Source organism: Bubalus kerabau, chromosome 1 (assembly GCF_029407905.1).
Source record: "Bubalus kerabau isolate K-KA32 ecotype Philippines breed swamp buffalo chromosome 1, PCC_UOA_SB_1v2, whole genome shotgun sequence".
In the NCBI taxonomy this organism is placed as follows: Eukaryota; Metazoa; Chordata; class Mammalia; order Artiodactyla; family Bovidae; genus Bubalus; species Bubalus kerabau.
The window spans coordinates 33484198-33503072 of record NC_073624.1 but is presented as its reverse complement, the minus strand read 5'-3'; the positions used below and the strand labels follow the sequence as shown (position 1 = coordinate 33503072).

At 39.3% G+C, this 18875-nt stretch overlaps 1 protein-coding gene across 8 annotated transcripts in view; it reads left to right on the top strand.

Annotated features, from left to right (window-relative positions):
• The window catches only part of ABCC9 (ATP binding cassette subfamily C member 9), a 161269-nt gene that overhangs the window by 131848 nt on the left and 10546 nt on the right, over window positions 1–18875 (top strand). For 4 of the 8 annotated variants that reach the window (XR_008711663.1, XR_008711639.1, XR_008711662.1 and 1 more), the window contains 8 exons: window positions 335–465; window positions 1203–1281; window positions 4907–5015; window positions 9157–9260; window positions 11869–12002; window positions 14587–14649; window positions 15335–15509; window positions 18631–18713. Coding sequence is in view for 4 of the 8 variants with exons in the window: in XM_055571688.1 (XP_055427663.1) it covers window positions 335–465; window positions 1203–1281; window positions 4907–5015; window positions 9157–9260; window positions 11869–12002; window positions 14587–14649; window positions 15335–15472 (758 nt within the window). In the remaining 4 variants the exon portion in view is untranslated. Of the gene's footprint in view, window positions 1–334; window positions 466–601; window positions 1182–1202; window positions 1282–4906; window positions 5016–9156; window positions 9261–11868; window positions 12003–14586; window positions 14650–15334; window positions 15510–18630; window positions 18731–18875 lie in introns of those variants that run through there. The other 4 variants (XM_055571688.1, XM_055571683.1, XM_055571680.1 and 1 more) reach the window with 4 other exon arrangements.

Below are 18875 nucleotides of genomic sequence, written 5' to 3'. Positions count from 1 at the left end.
TGGGAATTCCCTAGTGGGCCAGTGATTCCATGGCCAGTGAAACCACTGGCCATGGAGCATAGGGCTCCATGCTCCCACTGCCAAGGGCCAGGGTTCAATCCCTGTTTGGGGAACGAAGATATTTCAAGCCACGCGATGCAGCCAAAATCCAAATAAATAAATATAATCTTTTAATTAAAGAAATTTTAAACCCAGAAGTAGGCTTAGTATGACCTTAAATTTAGGAAACAATGATTATGTGTGTATGTATAAATGCATATAAGTATGTGTGCTTTTCTTTCTGCCTCTTTCTGTGTCTCTGTCTCTCTTCCTGTACTCCATCTCCACCCTCCAGATCCTTCTCAAGTTCCAGAACATTGGCCTCAGGAAGGGGAGATCAAGATTCATGATCTGTGTGTCAGATATGAAAATAACCTAAAACCTGTTCTTAAGCATGTAAAGGCTTACATCAAACCTGGGCAGAAGGTATGGAGTTCACTGTCATTTGATTTAATTCATACAGAATCTCAGATGGAACCACCCCATTGCCACTTGAGCTCCATAGACATGTCAGCCAAAGATCTTCTCACTGGGCTCCCATTATATTCCTTACACTTTATAGGTCAAATTATGTGCATAAAGGAGAAAAGGGAAAGAGTGGATCCAGATAAAGTATACGTTCTCTAAACTGTATTGCCATTCATTCATCTCCCATGAAGATCAGAAAAGTGAACAACAGGCATGTTTTTCAAAATTTCTAGCCTTTGGCTCATGACCATTCCAGATGTCCCCTTGAGAACCTTTGTGTTTGTACTAGCTCTGGCCTCACAATGATTTATTTTAGTTATTGTAAAAAGAGCAAGTGTGCATAAAAATGGACTCATTTTACTTCTTGTTATATAATAAAATCATCACTTCTGAGACAAAGTGGAGTACTTGTTTAATAGGTCAATGATACACTAAATGGAAAAATGAAGCCACAGAGGTAAAAAGCACAACCGCATAGAAGTAGAAAACAGTTGATGAAGACTTGATGAAGATCCTGTGTTATCTCAATAATGATAACTCAGAAAGGAGACCTGAGAGGAGAACGACAATTTTAATGTAACTGTTTAAATAGAGTTGCAGTTTTATCATGGTGTCTTATCTAAGTTAAAAATGCTTTGCCTACTTTTTTCTTTTGTCTGAGTCCTCTTTTCTCTGAGTGACAGTTGCTTTCTTAGGTGGGCATATGTGGTCGCACTGGCAGTGGGAAGTCATCATTATCTCTGGCTTTCTTCAGAATGGTGGATATATTTGATGGTGAGTTACTAACTAAACTTTTTCATTAGCCATGTGATACTCTTCCTTTAAAAAAAAAAAAAAAGCTACGTCTACTTACTTCAGTTCAGTTCAGTTCAGCCGCTCAGTTGTGTCCAACTCTGTGACCCCATGAATTGCAGCATGCCAGGCCTCTCTGTCCATCACCAACTCCTGGAGTTTACTCAAACTCATGTCCATCGAGTCGGTGATGCCATCCAGCCATCTCATCCTCTGGCGTCCCCTTCTCCTCCTGCCCCCAATCCCTCCCAGCACCAGGGTCTTTTCCAGTGAGTCAACTCTTCGCATGAGGTGGCCAAAGTATTGGATTTTCAGCTTTAGCATCAGTCCTTCCAAAGAACACCCAGTACTGATCTCCTTCAGAATGGACTGGTTGGATCTCCTTGCAGTCCAAGGGACTCTCAAGAGTCTTCTCCAACACCACAGTTCAAAAGCATCAATTTTTCGGCGCTCAGCTTTCTTCACAGTCCAAACTTCACATCCATACATGACCACTGGAAAAACCATAGCCTTGACTAGACGAACCTTTGTTGGCAAAGTAATGTCTCTGCTTTTAAATATGCTATCTACTTACCTAGTCCTGCAATAATAAAATATATTTAGAATGACTTCAGTATTCTTGCCTGGAAAATCCCATGGACAGAGGAGCCTGGTGGGCTACAATCCATGGGGTTGCAAAGAGTCTGTCACGACTGAGCACGCATTACTACTACTACAACTACTATTGTGTCCTACATACCATGGTTTGAGGCAGGTATTCCAGATAAATGGGCTTCTTGGGTGGCTCAGTGGTAAAGAATCTTCCTGCCAATGCAAGGAGATGCAGGAGACAGGGGTTTGATCCCTGATCCCCTGGAGGTGGAAATGGCAACCCACTCCAGCATTTTTGCCTGGAGAATCCCATGGACAGAGGAGCTTGGCAGGCTATAGTCTAAGGGGTCACAAAGAGTTAGACACAACTGAGCATGTATGCATCCCAGATAAACAGTTTAGGAGTAAAGAAAAAAAGGAACTGGAGAAATAAAATTATTAGCCCTAAACTCAGCTCTAGAAATTATTGTTAAAGAATTTTATTAAATTAGTAAAATGAAAACAAAGCCACTCATTATGAAGAGCAGCAGATGGAAGTGGCATTTCAAGAAGGAAGAGAGAAAAAGACTGTCTAATTTCCTACAAACTAAAAGCACATTTCTTTCCATTAAAGGAAAAAAGGAGATAAATTAGCTACATTTTAATTTTAGTGTATGACTCTTATTATCATCTTCTTAATAACGTGGTTTAATGATGTTGGATGTTTTGGGAAGAGGTGGCCGTTGCTAATAAAGTGCCAAGGACACGCTGACAATATACAAAAATATTTATTCATCTGCAAAATTATTAATAGTATCATACATGGAAGTAATCTAATATTTGTTTTAGAAAAAATATGTCACATTATTTAGTCTATTAAGTGACCTATAAATAGGCCAGCACATACGCCATCTTGAATGAAAGGGGAGCCATCAGCTCGAGAATTGCTTAAATATTATTATCTCTAATCATTGTGATAATAGTGGTAGTACTTTACATTTTTATTATACTTGACAGGTTACATTATTTAATCTACACAACAACTCAGTGAAATAAAGAGGTCAGTTTATGAACAACAAAGTTGAACTGTGGTCATTGAAGGGTTTGGGACTTAGATTTAGCAAAGAGATAGCTATCCACCTCTAGATGAGCAGCCTGCTCTTTCCATGGCTGGTAATAATACACAGATCCTTTAAGGATTTTCTGTGGGATTTGCATTATAATCCAATTACAGGATCCAAGACAGTTGATTGAAACTTTTCATTAAAAAAACTGTCACTATGATGGAACATATTAGATTAGCCATAGTCTCATGAATTCAGAAACATCATTTCAGCTCCCATGAGGACTATGATGACTGATTATCTTTTTAATATCATTAAGCGATTGAGGTTTTAATAGATAATATATTATACCCAGAAGAAAGTTTAAGCTAATCACCTTACCTGCTCTTGAATCTAAATCCAGCAAAGGGACTCTAACTGCCATCCTTCACTTAGCATGCTTATCTCATAGAGCAATATTATCTTTGCACAAAACAAGATCATAAACTAAAGCTATCAAAGTAAGGAAGAGTCATCAAGATTGTACAAGTTCATGTACAGTGAAATTTATTAAGAGTTGATACCTATGTCATAGAATTTTCTTTCTTACTTGTACTGTACTGTACTCCTCAATCAATAAATGAGCAAAGAGACTTCTCTGATGGTGGTCTAGTGGTTAGAAATAGATGCCCTCACCATTGTGGCCCAGGTTTGTTTCCTGGTCAGGGAAGCCTTTCTTCTTGGGGCTTCCCTGGTGGCTCAGATGGTAAAGAATCTGCCTGCAATGCAGGAGACCTGGGTTCGATCCCTGGATCAAGAAGACCCCCTGGAGAAGGGAATAGCAATGCACTCCAGTATTCTTGCCTGGAGAATTCCATGGACAGAGGAGGCTGGCAGTCTACAGTTGCAAAGAGTTGCAAAGAGTTGGACATGACTGAGCGATTAACATGGACAGTCCAGTGGTTAAGCATCTGAACGTCCATTACAGAGGGCACAGGTTCCGTCCCTGGCCACGGAACTGAGAGCCAGATTGTCACTTGGTGTGGCCAAAAAATAAATGAAAACAAATATTAAAAATAAATAAATATAACATGATATTGTTAATCAGCCATACCCCACTACAAAGTAAAAAGATTTTTGAAATATATAAGTAAATAAATAAACAAGTGAATAAGACAGACAAAAATGTCCATCTTCAATAACCTGATATTCTAGTTTGGGGAGAGTGCTATGCTTAGTCGCTCAGTTGTGTCTGACTCTTTGTGATGCCATGAACTGTAGCTCCAGACTCCTCTGTCCATGGGGATACTCCAGGCAAGAATACTGGAGTGGCTTGCCATGCCCTCCTCCAGAGGATCTTCCCAACCCAGGGATCGAACCCGCATTACAGGCAAATTCTTTACTGTCTGAGCCACACAATTAAAAAGATCTATGGTGGTGGTTTAGTCGCTAAGTCATGTCTGACTCTTTGCAACCCCATTGTAGCCTGCCAGGCTCCTCTGTCCATGGGATTTTCCAGACAAGGATACTGGAGTGGGTTGCCATTTCCTTCTCCAGGTGATCTTCCCCACCCAGAGACTGAACCTAGGTCTCCTGCATTGCAGGTGGATTCTTTACCAACTGAGCTACCAGGGAAGCCCCCAAAAGATCAATAAATGTGTATAATAGAATGTCCTATGAAGGAAAATAGAGCTGGGAACAGTATAAAGGAATACTGTAAAGAAGACCACTGAGGGAAAAGAGTACCTTTGGTTTGTATGAACCACATAAACAGTAAAAAGTGGAAATCCCTTTAGGAGAAAATATAATACATAAGAAAGAAAATATCTCCAAAATACCTATTTTTCTTAGAGGCATATCAGATCATACTTACATGGAAAGCATCATCTTCTGAATTTCAATCCTGAACTAGGAAAGCACTTCCAATTGGTAAACAAATATTATTTTACTTGTGGTTTTATGACAGACTTGCCATTTTTGTTTTTCTTTAACAGGAAAGATTGTCATTGATGGGATAGACATTTCCAAACTGCCGCTGCACACACTACGTTCTAGGCTTTCAATCATTCTGCAGGATCCCATACTCTTCAGCGGTTCTATTCGGTAGGTAATGTGTTCAACAGAAACTCATGTGCCTCAGTATTTATCCTTTGGCTCATAGGAGGGTTTTTCTCAGAGTTGCTTTTCAGGTAGATGTGAAAGGTCGTCACCAGGATGATGAGGTCAAATGTTCTGTCCCACAGTTTGGATTGAGGCACTTAGAATGGCTGGATTAACCTAAAGAAGCCCATCCCTTGTTGTTGTTGCTCAGTCGTTCAGTCAGGTCTAACTCTTTGTGACCTCATGGACTGCAGCATGCTAGGCTTCCCTGTCCTTCACCATCTCCTGGAGTTTGCTCAAACTCATGCCCATCCTTTATGTATGCCCCCAAAGTTCATCTCTTCTGTTCAACTCCACAAACACCACCCTTCCCTCTGTTCTTGGCAGACATTTTTGAGGTGTCCATCCTACAGATGCCCTGCCTGTCTCTTGTGTGTCTAATTTGAGCTCAACAGATACTAAGTTTGGTAAATACCTTGATTCTCTTCCACCCCTCACAATTTTTCTTCCCACCAAAATTGCTCTGAAGAAGCTGCCACATTCTTCTCCATGCCTGGTTTGCAGTTTCTCATGAAAGAAAAGAGAGAAAGAGAATGGAGGTATCTACTCTTTGCTGAGTCCTCACAGCACTGCTCTAGTGTTTATATTATTGTCCCCATTTTACAGATGAGGATTTTGAATCTCAGAGAAGCTGTGGCTTAGCCATGTTCATACATTTAGTTGGTGGTAGAACTGCCATTCCGAATAAAGTTTGTCTGACTCTAGAGTCCACTGTTACTGTCCATCAGATCATGTCTATCATTCCATCCAGTCTCTTTTCTCTCTTGCTCCTCTACTCCATATACTTCACTGCAAAGTATTTGTCACCTTTTACTAAATATTCCTTGTCTCAAAGAGAAAATGTGTGCAAGATTGTTCAGTATTTAATAGTAAAATTGTTGTTATTTAGTTGCTAAATTCTGTCCAACTCTTTGTCACCCCATGGACAGTAACACTCCAGGCTCCTTTGTCCTCCACTATCTCCCAGAGTTTTCTCAAATTCTAGTCCATTGAGTCGGTGATGCCATCCAACTATTTCATCCTCTGCCTCTCTCTTCTCCTTTTGCCTGCAATCTTTCCAGCCTCAGGGTATTTTCCGCTGAGTCAGCTCTTCACATCAGGTGACCAAAGTATTGAAGCTTCAGCTTCAGTCCTTCCAATGAATATTCACAGTTGATTTCTTTGAGGATTGACTGGCTCCTTGCAATCCAAGGGACTCTCAAGTGCCTTCTCTAGCACCACAATTCGAAAGCATCAGTCCTTCAGCACTCAGCTTTCTTTAGGGTCCAACTTTCACATCTATACATGACTACTGGAAAAAACTATACATTTGACTTTGTTGGCAAAGTGATGTCTCTGCTTTTTAATATGCTGTCTAGGTTTGTCATAGCTTTCCTTCCAAAAAGCAAATGTCTTTTAATTTCATGGCTGCAGTCACCATCTGCAGTGATTTTGGGAACCCAAGAAAATAAAATCTGCCACTGTTTACACTTTTTCCCCATCTATTTGACATAAAGTGATGGGATTAGATGTTCTGATCTTAGTTTTTTGAATGTTGAGATTTAAGCAAGCTTTTTCACTCTCCTTTTTTACCCTGATTATGATGCTTTTTAGTTCCTTTTCACTTTCTGCCATAAGGGTGGTATCATCTGCATATCTGACATTGTTAACATTTCTCCCAATAGTCTTGATTCCAGCTTGTGATTCATCCACCCCATCATTTTGCATGATGTACTCTGCATGTCAGTTAAATAAGTAGAGTGACAATATACAGTCTCGATGTAGTCCTTTCTCAGTTTTGCATAAGTCCATTGTTCCATGTCTGGTTATACCTGTTGCTTCTTGACCTGCATACAGGCTTCTCAGGAGGCAGGTAAAGTGGCCTGGTATTCCTATCTTTTTAAGAATTTTCCACAGTTTATTGTGATCCACACAGTCCAAGGTTTTAGCATAGTCAATGAAGCAGATGTTTTCCTTGAATTCCCTTGCTTTCTCTATAATCCAGCGGATGTTGACAATTTGATCTGTGGTTCCTCTGCCTTTTCTAAATCCAGCTTGTATATCTGGAATTTCTCAGTTCATGTCCTGTCAAAGCCTAGCTTGAAGGGTTTTGAGCATTACCTTGCTGGCGTGTGAAATGAGCACAATTGTACAGAACATTCTTTTGCATTGTCTTTCTTTGGGATTGGAATGAAAACTGACCTTTTCCAGTCCTGTGGTCCTTGCTGAGTTTTCCAAATTTGCTGGCATATTGAGTGCAGCACTTTCACAGCATAATCTTCTAGGATTTGAAATAGCTCAGCTGGAATTCCATCCCCTCCACTAGCTTTGTTCATAGTGATGCTTCCTAAGGCCCACTTGACTTCACACTCCAGGGTGTCTGGCTCTAGGTGAGCGACCACACCTTAGTGGTTATCTGAGTCATTCAGAATTTTTTTATAAAGTTCTTCTGTGTATTCTTGCCACCTTTTCTTAATCTCTTCTGCTTCTGTTGGGTTCTTGCCATTTCTGTCCTTTATTGTGTCCATCTTTGCATGAAATGTTCCCTTGGTATCTCTAATTTTCTTGAAGAGATCTCCAGTCTTTCCCATTCTATTGTTTTCCTTTATTTGCATTATTCACTTAAAAATGCTTCCTTATCTCTGCTTGCTGTTCTTTGGAACTCAGCATTCAGTTAAGTATATCTTCCCCTTTCTCCTTTTCCTTTAATTTCTCTTCATTTCTCAGCTACTTGTAAGGCCTTCTCAGACAATCATTTTGCCTTGCATTTATTTCTTGGCGATGATTTGGTCACTGCCTCCTGTACAGTGTTACAAACCTCTGTCCATAGTTCTTCAGGCACTCTGTCTACCAGATCTAATCTCTTGAATCTCTTTGTCACCTGCACTATAAAATCATAAGGGATTTGATTTAGATCATACCTAAATGGTCTAGCATTTTTCCCTGAAGAAGTGAGTGAAGTGAGTGAAAGTCACTCAGTTGTGTCCGACTCTGAGATGCCATAGACTACACAGTCCATGGAATTCTCCAGGCCAGAATACTGGAGTGGTAGCCTTTCCCTTCTCCAGGGGATCTTCCCAACCCAGGAATCGAACCCAGGTCTCCCGCACTGGAGGCAGATTCTATACCAGCTGAGCCACAACAGAAGCCCAAGAATACTGGAGTGGGGAGCCTATCCCATCTCCAGTGGATCTTCCTGACCCAGGAATCAAACTGGGGTCTCCTGCATTGCAGGCAGATTCTTTACCAACTGAGCTATCAGGAAGACTTTCTTCAATTTAAGCCTGAATTTTGTAATAAGGAGTTCATGATCTGAGCCACATTGTAAAATTACTTTAGTTAAAACTTCTAGATGTGCCAGATTATTTAGCAATATGATAGAAATCTCTATCTTTGAATATATTTATTATGAATTCTGTTATTGTAGTTGATACAGCATAACTCATCTGAAATAGCACTGTGTATTTCCATATAGATTTACGTATTTAACATTAGTTCTGTAGGGATAATTAGCTAGATACTATTCAAGTTACATTAAACATAATATGACTTACTTTACTCTGTCCAAGTCTCTAGGTCCATCAGTATTTCTGGAAATGACACAATTTCGTTCCTTTTATGGCTGAGTAATATTCCATTGTGTATATGTGCCACATGTTCTTTATCCATTTCTTTGTTGATGGACATTTAGATTGCTTCCATGTTCTGGATATTGTAAATGGTCCTGCAGTGAACATTGGGGTGCATGTATCTTTGGGAATTACGATTTTTCTCTACTCAGTTCTCTGTGGTGACCTAAATGAGAAGTTAATCTGAAAAAGAAGGGATATATACATATACATATACATATAGTAAATTCACTTTGCAGAATCTAACAACACTGTAAAGCAACTATATTCCAATAAAAAATTTTTTTAATAAATTTAAGAATATTAAGGCATGAAGTGAATGCCTGTTCTATCCTAAGCACTGTTGTAGATCCTGGGCATACAGCAATAACCAAAACAAATAGGATTTCCATCTTTAGGGAAGAACAGCAATAAGCAAGCACTCATTAAACAGTCATTTTAAAAATTTATTCACTAACTGATTTTTTTCCCTACAGATTTAATTTAGATCCGGAATGCAAATGCACGGATGACAGACTCTGGGAAGCTCTTGAAATTGCTCAGTTGAAGAACATGGTCAAATCCCTACCAGGAGGTCTAGGTATATCTTCTAAATGATGCATTAATTTTTTTATATCTGCAATGAATTCTACATATCTACATTTTATTCTAGAATCACATAATTCTAGCACTAAAGCTCCTTATATTTATTTTTGTTTATTTTTGGCTGTGCTGAGTCTTTGTTTCTGCACAGACTTTTCTCTAGTTGTGGCAAGTGGGTGCTATTCTCTAGTTGTGGTTCTCCAGCTTCTCACCGCAGTGGCTTCTCTTGGGGAGTACAGACCTTAGAGTGCGAGGACTTCGGTAGCCACAGCTCTCAGGCTCTAGAGCACAGACTCAGTAGTTGTGGGACATGGGCTTAGTTGCTCCATGGCATATGGAATCTTTCTAGATCCCTGATATGAATTCAGTCCCAGAGGTGGCATCAGTTCAGTTCAGTCACCCAGTCGTGTCCGACTGTTTGTGACCCCATTGACAGCAGCATGCCAGGCCTCCCTGTCTCCTCAGCTCCCGGAGTTTATGCAAACTCATGTCTATTAAGTTGGTGATGCCATCCAACCATCTCATCCTCTGTCATCACCTTTTCTTCCTGCCTTCAATCTTTCCCAGCAGCAGGGTCTTTTCCAATGAGTCAGCTCTTCACATCAGGTTGCCAAAGTATTGGAGTTTCAGCTTCAGCATCAGTCCTTCCAATGAACACCCAGGACTAATCTATAGGATGGACCGGTTGGATCTCCTTGCAGTCCAAGGGACTCTCAAGAGTCTTCTCCAACACCACAATTCAAAAGCATCAATTCTTCAGTTCTCAGCTTTCTTTATAGCCCCACTCTCACATCCATACATGACTACTGGAAAAACAATAGCCTTGACTAGACGGACCTTTGTTGGCAAAGGTCTGCTTTTTAATATACTGTCTAGGTTGGTCATAACTTTCCTTCCAAGGAATAAGCGTCTTTTAATTTCATGGCTGCAGTCACCATCTGCAGTGATTTTAGAGCCCCCAAAATAAAGTCAGCCACTGTTTCCCCATCTATTTGCCATGTAGTGTAATTTCTGATAAATAATTGATAACAAAAACAAAGAGCAACGTGAATAATGAAAGAAAAACATGATTAATTAAACAAGGGAGAGTTCATGATATAGTCTTTCATTCATGAAAGTTTTGGACTTCTGTTTCCTTAAAGTCTAAACTCATTTAAGAAAGCATCAGAAAGATAATGGTTGATATTCTAATTTTAATGCTTAATGTGTAGCTGCCAAATTGATTGTATTGTTGCCATCTAGTTTATCAACCTACAGAATAAATTATATTTATTTGTTAGCTTATTTGGGAAGTGGGGCCTACTCGAAAACAATACCTTTTATGATTATAATTCAGTCAGAAGGAAAAGACATCCCACAAAGGTGGAGACAGCATGTCTTTAAGGATATTTTTATTGACCTTGCCAGTGTCAGACAATGGGAATAATTCCAGAGGTCTGGATGAACTTTCCCATAATAATTTTTGATGTCTCCTCTGGAAAGTCCAGCAAGCACTTGAAAAATTGAAAAGCCTACTTGAGATAATGCTTGTAGACCTTTTTCCCCTAGTGATTTTCAGACTCTGCCCTTCCCCCATTAGTACTTGGAAAGATAATTATATCTATATAGTTTTCCTCACTAATACGAGACCTGCATGTACCTGTTTTGAATTGTGGGCATAGTATTTGGAAATTATGGAACAGTGTAAGCAACAAAGAATTATATTTATACTCTGTAATTGAATGTTGTTTATGCTCATTGTCTTAATAAAGATTTCATCAATGGTTTGCTAATGATCTGGTTCAGACCAGCTCTAGTGAATAACATTCATCATTTCATGCTTCCTTTTTATTTATTATATACATTAAAATTTGGAGAATAGATGTGTAGCCCCCAAGCATGAGAAATTATAAGAATTTGAAGCAGTGAGACAATAATCAATAGAAATTGCCCCTCGGAGCCCTACTACAGTGTGTTTGAATCCTAATAAAATAGATCATTTTGGAAATAGCATTTAAGCTAAACTCACAGCAGTAGTTTATAAAATATGATTGAAAACCCAAAAAAAGGAAACTATAATGAGGACATAACTCACTTATCCACGCAACAAGGTTTTCTTTTCAGCTACTATGTCAGATACTGGGTGATAAGTACTGGGGATTCATTAATAAGTCCCTACCGACTTGGAGCTTAGAGTCCAAGGGGACGATATAATGGAAAGAGAATAGGTATTGGAATTGAGAACATTCTGTTTCTCACTAAGCTCTACTACCAGTTAGCTGTGTCATCTTGGGCAAGTCATTTTATTTCTCTGGGCCTTGGATAATTACATCAGATAATTAAATCATCTCGAAGGTCTTCCAGTCTTTAAAATGTTTAACAGTACTTTATGTCCTGCTATAAGGAGACAATTTACCACCTATTGTCAGGCATAAGATGGCCCAGGATCATCTTCATTTTCCCCAAGTAAAGTTTTTCTTTGCTTTTTCCAAAATGAAATCCTTGCACCAGTACAAAGTGATATCAATAGGTTTTTATAGGACATAATGTGTTTTCCACTATGTTGCCTAAGGAAAATGTTAATATCATTTCTTTAGTGAAGTCTTTGCTTTTTTTTTTTTATTTAGATGCAGTTGTCACTGAAGGTGGGGAGAATTTTAGTGTTGGACAGAGACAGCTGTTCTGCCTTGCCAGGGCCTTTGTCCGCAAAAGCAGTATTCTCATCATGGATGAAGCAACGGCTTCCATCGACATGGCCACAGTGAGTGCATCATCTAAGCTGCTTTCAATTGATGAGTCGAAAAAATGCGTGCAAAAATTACAATATTTTTTTCCTGACTGGGTTCTGAATATCCTCAGGGCTATTGTTTTCAGTGTCTTCTCAGCTACCTCATTGATCAACCAGTGGTATATAGCACATTGAGAATTTCAATAAAGGAGACTTGACTCTTGTTTTAAAGAAGCTCCTGTTGTCCAATAAGCATCAAATAAATTTGCCATCACTTTGTGATTAATCCTCATGAGAGTAAAATTCCAGGGCTCAGTTGATGAGACTGCTGTATTCAAGTATTCAGGTGTGTTGCCATGGAAGTTCTAAAATGAAATATGCAAATCACTGTTTAATAGAATCTATTGATAATCAAAACCAATCATCTTCTAATGCAATTTGAAGAGGGATTCACTAAAATTAATACCGGCTAGAATTAATAATGGCCCTCTCAATGTATTGATGATAATAAGGCAGAAACTTTCCCTTTTGAAAGAGATCATTTAAAAGTATCAAATGAGGGGAGAGATAAATTAGGAGTTTAGGATTAACATATACACACTACTATATATAAAACAGATAATCAAAAAGGACCTACTGTATAGCACAGGGAACACTACTCAGTATTCTGTAATAACCTAAAAAGGGAAAAAATCTGAAAAAGAGTGGATATATGTATATGTATAACTGAATGACTTAGCTGTATACTTGAAACTAACACATTACAAATCAACTGTACTCCAATATAAAATGAAAATTAAAAATTTTTAAAGTATCAAATATGTCCAAGAAGGATCTGTTTGGAAGGTTGTGACTGAGTAGGGAAAATGTCACATTGAACTGCAAATGTTATGAGCTATCTATTAATGTTGTTCTTATAAAATGAACTTGATATTAAAAGTTTGGCATCAGAAAGGACAAAAAAAAAATCTTATTTCTTTTCTTGCTGTACACTTTAGATTGAATAAAACTATCCAAAAAGGTGAAACAGCTTCAAGATTATTAAGAACCAATTATATATGGAGATGTTAATTTGACATCATTTCTTTGTATTGTTGTTGTTGTTGTTGTTCAGTCACTAAGTTGTGTCCAACTCTTTGTGATCCCATGAACTGCAGCACACCAGGCTTCCCTGTCCTTCTTTGTATTAAGTAAGACTAATTAGTTAAACTGGTCTTTCCCCTGTGGCTCAGTGGTAAAGAATCCGCCTGCAATGAAGAGACAAAAGACATGGGGGTTTGATCCCTGGGTAGAGGAGATCCCCTGGAGGAGGCAACCCACTCCAGTATTCTTGCCTGGAAAATCACATGGACAGAAGGAGGCTGGTGGGCTACAGCCCATAGAGTTGCAAAGAATCAGATTGAGCGACCAAGCATAGAGTGCAATCAGTTAAAGTATCTATATGAAGTTATGTGTCTTCTCCAAGTTAAGATAATTTAAAGCAATGAAGTTGTTTCTAATGAAGCCATTTCACTAAATGTAACTACATTAAAATTAGTATTAATTACTAAGTTCTGATAATATTGTGAGTTATTATAAGGATAGTACTGCCTCAGTAGAAATGAGAGAGAGAAAAAAGGGGAGAATAAGAATGAATTAATTGGCAATAAGCCATGTGATTGGAAGAAATAACAACTTCACATAAAGATTTAGGTAATTGAGCCTTTTTATTGAGGTGAGAGGAAGAATCTTTACCCCTGATATCTTTTAAAATATAATAACAGTTTGGACCATAAAGAAGGCTTAGCACTGAAGAATTAATGTTTTCAAACTGTGGTACTGGAGAAAACTCTTGAGAGTCCCTTGGACAGCAAGGACATCAAACCAGTCAATCCTAAAGGAAATCACCCCTGAATATTCATTGGAAGGACTGATGCTGAAGCTCCAATATTTTGGCCACCTGATGCGAAGAGCCAAATCACTGGAAAAGACCCCAATGCTGGGAAAGTTGGAGGGCAAGAGGAGAAGGGGACGACAGAATATGAGATAGTTGAATGGCATCACTGACTCAATAGACATGAGTGTGAGCAAACTCCGAGATGGTGAAGGACAGGAAGCCTGGCATGCTGCAGTTCATGGGGTCGCAGAGTCAGACGTGACTTGGCGACTGAACAACAACAATGGTTTGTGGTGGGAATAAAAACAGTTCCTGCCAGGAATGTACTTTTATGGGTCAAAATCCAAATTTTTGGCATGTATTTTATTTTCTCCGTTTCTGACCCCAAACTTAACACTGTTTTAGGGTTATATTAGTTTTGAATACATCCTTTTTGTGGCATAACCTTAAGTGAGCATTTCTCCACCCATTTGGTTTCATTTTCCTCATTCATTTTCCTGGCAATAAATCTATCAGTCATTCCTAGTTGACCAACCGAGTTTTCTTTGCCTTTTGAAGACACTACAGAACCCAGCCTGAGCTCCCTGCTGGGCACTGCTCTCTGTTAGACCTTCTGCAGAAGACAGGAGTGAGAATTCTCAGAAGAGATTGGGCATGTTGAAGCATTGTTCTTGGGAACAAAATACTTTGGCAACAGAAAGGAGTCCAGAGAAAATTCAGACTCTATTTATTTTTTGGCAGGAAAACATTTTGCAGAAAGTGGTCATGACAGCTTTCGCAGATCGCACCGTTGTTACCATAGCTGTAAGTACAGGAGAGTGCTGATTTACTCCTCTTTGGTTGCTGTTTGAAGATTCAGTATTCTTTATTTGGGGGCAATTAAAAGTATACTTATGTTGAATCATTTCTCTGCTAATACTTCGGTATCTGTGCCAAAAAAAAAAAAAAAAAATGCTATGCTTTGAATGCCATTACACTGTTTTTTCCCCAAGCTGTCTGCTCTACCTTCCTCTCCTAGTTTACAATGAAAGAGCATTCTAAATTTCAGAATTCCAGCAGGTCATGGCCTGGACTATTTCACCAGATACAGACGGTAGTTCATATGGGATGATTCTTTTTTGAATAATCGAATTGTATGATGATCAGTTTCAGAACCAAAATTCATCAGTTTGATTGCTGATACTATTTACACTTAATTTCTGTGTTCCTGTTTACTCAGCCGTTTGCAAAAAGAAGGCCGTGAGATACGAGCAGATACTTTCTCTGATTTTTAGATAGCCCCAATCAAATTGAAAACTTGCTTAAGTGTTTGTAATGCCCATTATAAGTTACTGCAAAGAGGCCATGGTTTTGTCTCTTCCTCTTTGCAGATGGATGGGTTCTTACTGACAGGCTTAAAATTTAACAAAACTCTTTTTAAAATGAATTGCTTGGACATTTCCCTCTTGCTGATTCTCTTCTTTCCTTTCCATTTTTCTTTTCTCTCCAGCACCGTGTCTCTTCTATTTTGGATGCAGGCCTTGTTTTAGTCTTATCTGAGGGTATATTAGTAGAGTGTGATACTGTTCCAAACTTGCTTGCTCTCAAGAATGGCCTCTTTTCCACTTTGGTGATGACCAACAAGTAAACCTCAGGAGCTACCCTGCCAAGTATCCCATTCTCTGGTAGTTATCTTAGCCACCTCCCCCACAGTAAGGCAAGAAGAATGCAGATTAAAGGGGAGGAATGGGGGAGGGAACTAACTACAAGGTGTTATTATACAAATCAGTTCAACTGGGTTCTTCTGTTGTGCTCAATACAAATGAGGTATTTGCATATATTTTCAAATGTATCAGTGCACCAGAGAGAGTGGTCAGGCAGAAAGTGGCCTTGACAGCTTTTGCAGACCACACCATTGTTACAGTAGCTGTAAGTATGAGAGAAAACCTGTACCCAGATTTACCTCTGTCCTAAGGACCAATTTCACTGCTCCTTGGAGATGTTCTGTAACTGTCCTTAAAGTACCGCACACATAGTGTCCCCTACCTGCCCTGAAGAGAGCATCGCTCAATAATTACTTAAGTTTTTAACAGTTGAGTCATAGGAGTTATGTGTGAAGTGCTTGCTTGTGCTTCTGGTTTTGTGAATGATGCTTGGGAGAAAGTATATCCTTGGGACTTCCCTGGTGGTCCAGTGGCTAAGACGCCATGCTCCGAATGCAGGGGACCCAGGTTCGATCTCCAGTCTGGGAACTAGATCCCATATTCTGCAACTAAGAGTTTGCATGCCACAACTAAAGATTTTGTGTTCTGCAATGAAGGTCAAAGATCTTGCCTGCTGCATCACAGACCCAGCACAGCCAAACAAATATATAAAAATATTAGAAAGAGCACCTTGTGAAGTGCAGCTTTCTCAAGGTAGCTGGAAATGATTCCCCATCAAGGCTCTGCTTCTGTAAACTGGGCCTAAGTAAAGAGATAGCACTTTCACTTTCCCAGTGAACTCTGTGAATCCTTCTGCCCTGGAGTTGCCTACAGGGAGACTTGAGAAAATTGGCTAACTTGAAAAATGATTTTATAACATTTTCAAGAATTTTCTCACTGGAAAGATGGGGAGAAAGAGCTTCTTGCTCCCTTTAAAAAGGCAGGTTAAAAGGGGGGAAAGCAGACCCTTGCCTACTCTGAAGACTATTTTTCTCTGCTCTGCATGAGGCATGGTACTGATGGGTGGTCATAGTTAGTTGACAGCTGGAAGATTTCTTGAGCATAATTTGTATATTTTCACCAAAAAATTATGTTATCTCACCTGACTTCTGCTTTTCTACATTCATTGAATACTTTTCTGTTTACTTGTACGTCTTTTACCCATTGCTCATTTCAAGACCCCCCAATGTGGAGGTGGCCACCAGGATACCAAGAGCTCTTTCCCCAGACACAGAAATTTGTGGGAAAGGACCAAATACTGTGGGACCAACTCCTTTTACCAGACTCATAAGAGGGAGAGCCAACTTGTGGTGCATCCTTTGCATAATACTCCTCAACTCTGTTAAAAGCTTCATCAGCTCTGTTGGGCTTTCCAGGTGGCTCAGTGGAAAAGAATCCACCTGCCAATGCAAGAGATGTGGGTTTGATCCCTGGGTTGGGAAGATCCCCTAGAGAAGGAAATGGGAACCCACTCCAGTATTCTTACCTGAGAAATCCTATGGACAGAGGAGCCTGGTGGGCACAGTCAATGGGGTTGCAAATAGTCATCAGGACTTAGCAGCTAAACAACAACAACCATTAAGAGTAATTGGAGCTTTGCTGGTGGTCCATGGGTTAAGACACTGACTTCTAATGTAGGGGGCACAGATTTGACCCCTGGTCAGGGAGCTGTGATCCCCACACTGTGTGGTGCAGCCAATAAATAAATAAATGAATGTATTGAGTAACTATTTTTCCTTCCCTGATAAAAGTTGTTCTGTTATTTTTGTTAACTGCCACTGAAAATTATGGAATAACTTCAAAAGATAACTTTTTCGGGTTTCTAAAAAGAAGCCCTCATGCCCCAAAATAGTGAGTGGCATTTTTTAATGAAAGTAATCTATACTTCACTCTTGTTGAGGTTTATTTCTCTGGAGCATTTTGAAAATTTCATCAATGCTATGGCAGTTGACACTTTGTCAAGCAGAAATTAATTTGGAGTAATGGAATAAACACCAGATATGTTTACTTCTATAGGCCAAGTTTTTCAACATTTTTAAAAATAAGCATCATTTTAGAATATCAAGGCAATATTTATAATATCCTATTTATGGGTTTATAAGCCAGATTTTTTTTTTTAATTTTAGAAGCCAGATTTTTAAAAATAACTATGATATGGGTATTGAAGAACTAATTTTTTGAAGGAAATGAACAGCGGATATTAAACAGCTCATTAAGTTTATTTTCTTCTAAATGCATGGAGATGCAAGGGGCTCTGGCCCTTTCTTAAAGATAAAAATTGTCCTTTAAAGTGTGATATTCCTAAACATATACCATTGTTCGTCACTCAGTCATGTCCAGCCCTTTGCAACCCAATGGATTATAGCCTGTAACCCGCCAGGCTCCTCTGTCCATGGAATTCTCCAGGCAAGAATACTGGAGTGGGTAGCCTTCTTTGGGGGATCTTCCCCACCCAAGAATCGAACCCAGGTCTCCTGCATTGTAGGAAGTTTCTTTACCATCTGAGCCACCAGGGAAGTCCATTAACTACCAGTATTTAGTGAATGATATAGGTTTGTCTATGGATGTGGAAACTAGTGGTGCATATTCTAAGCTGGCATCTCTATCACTCTCCATATATGTGCTGCTTTGCCCCTTAGTTGTGAGTTCCAACCAGGACTGCCTGCTTTTCTGAAAGCACAAACACTGAGAATACCCTGTCTGCAGGTCCAGGGCAAGGGATAAGCTTTTGCTTTGGGGACTGCCCTAGGTTGAACTTTGGGTTGTTACTAACATACATTACTAAAACAAATTCCACCTGTTTATTTGTGCTTGTAAAATATGGCTCCTAAGAGATTTGAAATTACATGTGCCGCATATTTGTGGTTCACATTATATTTCTATTGGACAGCGCTTAACTTAGCAAGAGTAGCGAAAAGGCTCACTGCAAAGACAAAGTGCTGAATTATTTTTACATGCATTATCTCATTTGAACCTCACCACCATTCCCCAGCCATCATTTTACTGATGTGAAAGTTAAGGCATACAAAAGTTAAGTTTGTTGCTCAAGATTGCACAGCTAACAGGTGGGAAAGCCAAAACATGAATCCATTCTGACTGACAGGTGAACAGCCCTCTGAAGGACCAGATCCTCCCAACAAAACATCCTATGGCAGAGTGGAAGTAGCTCAGAAGCGAATAAGCCTGGTTTGGATGTTGATTCTGCTACTTACTATCTGTGTGATTTGATTTTGCTTTATTTATTATGAACCCCAGTGGTCTCCCCCATAAAGTGGGGAGGGATTAACACCCACATTTGTGGACTGTTCTGATGATTAACAAGTATGTCTGTGGAGTAGCTAATGTATA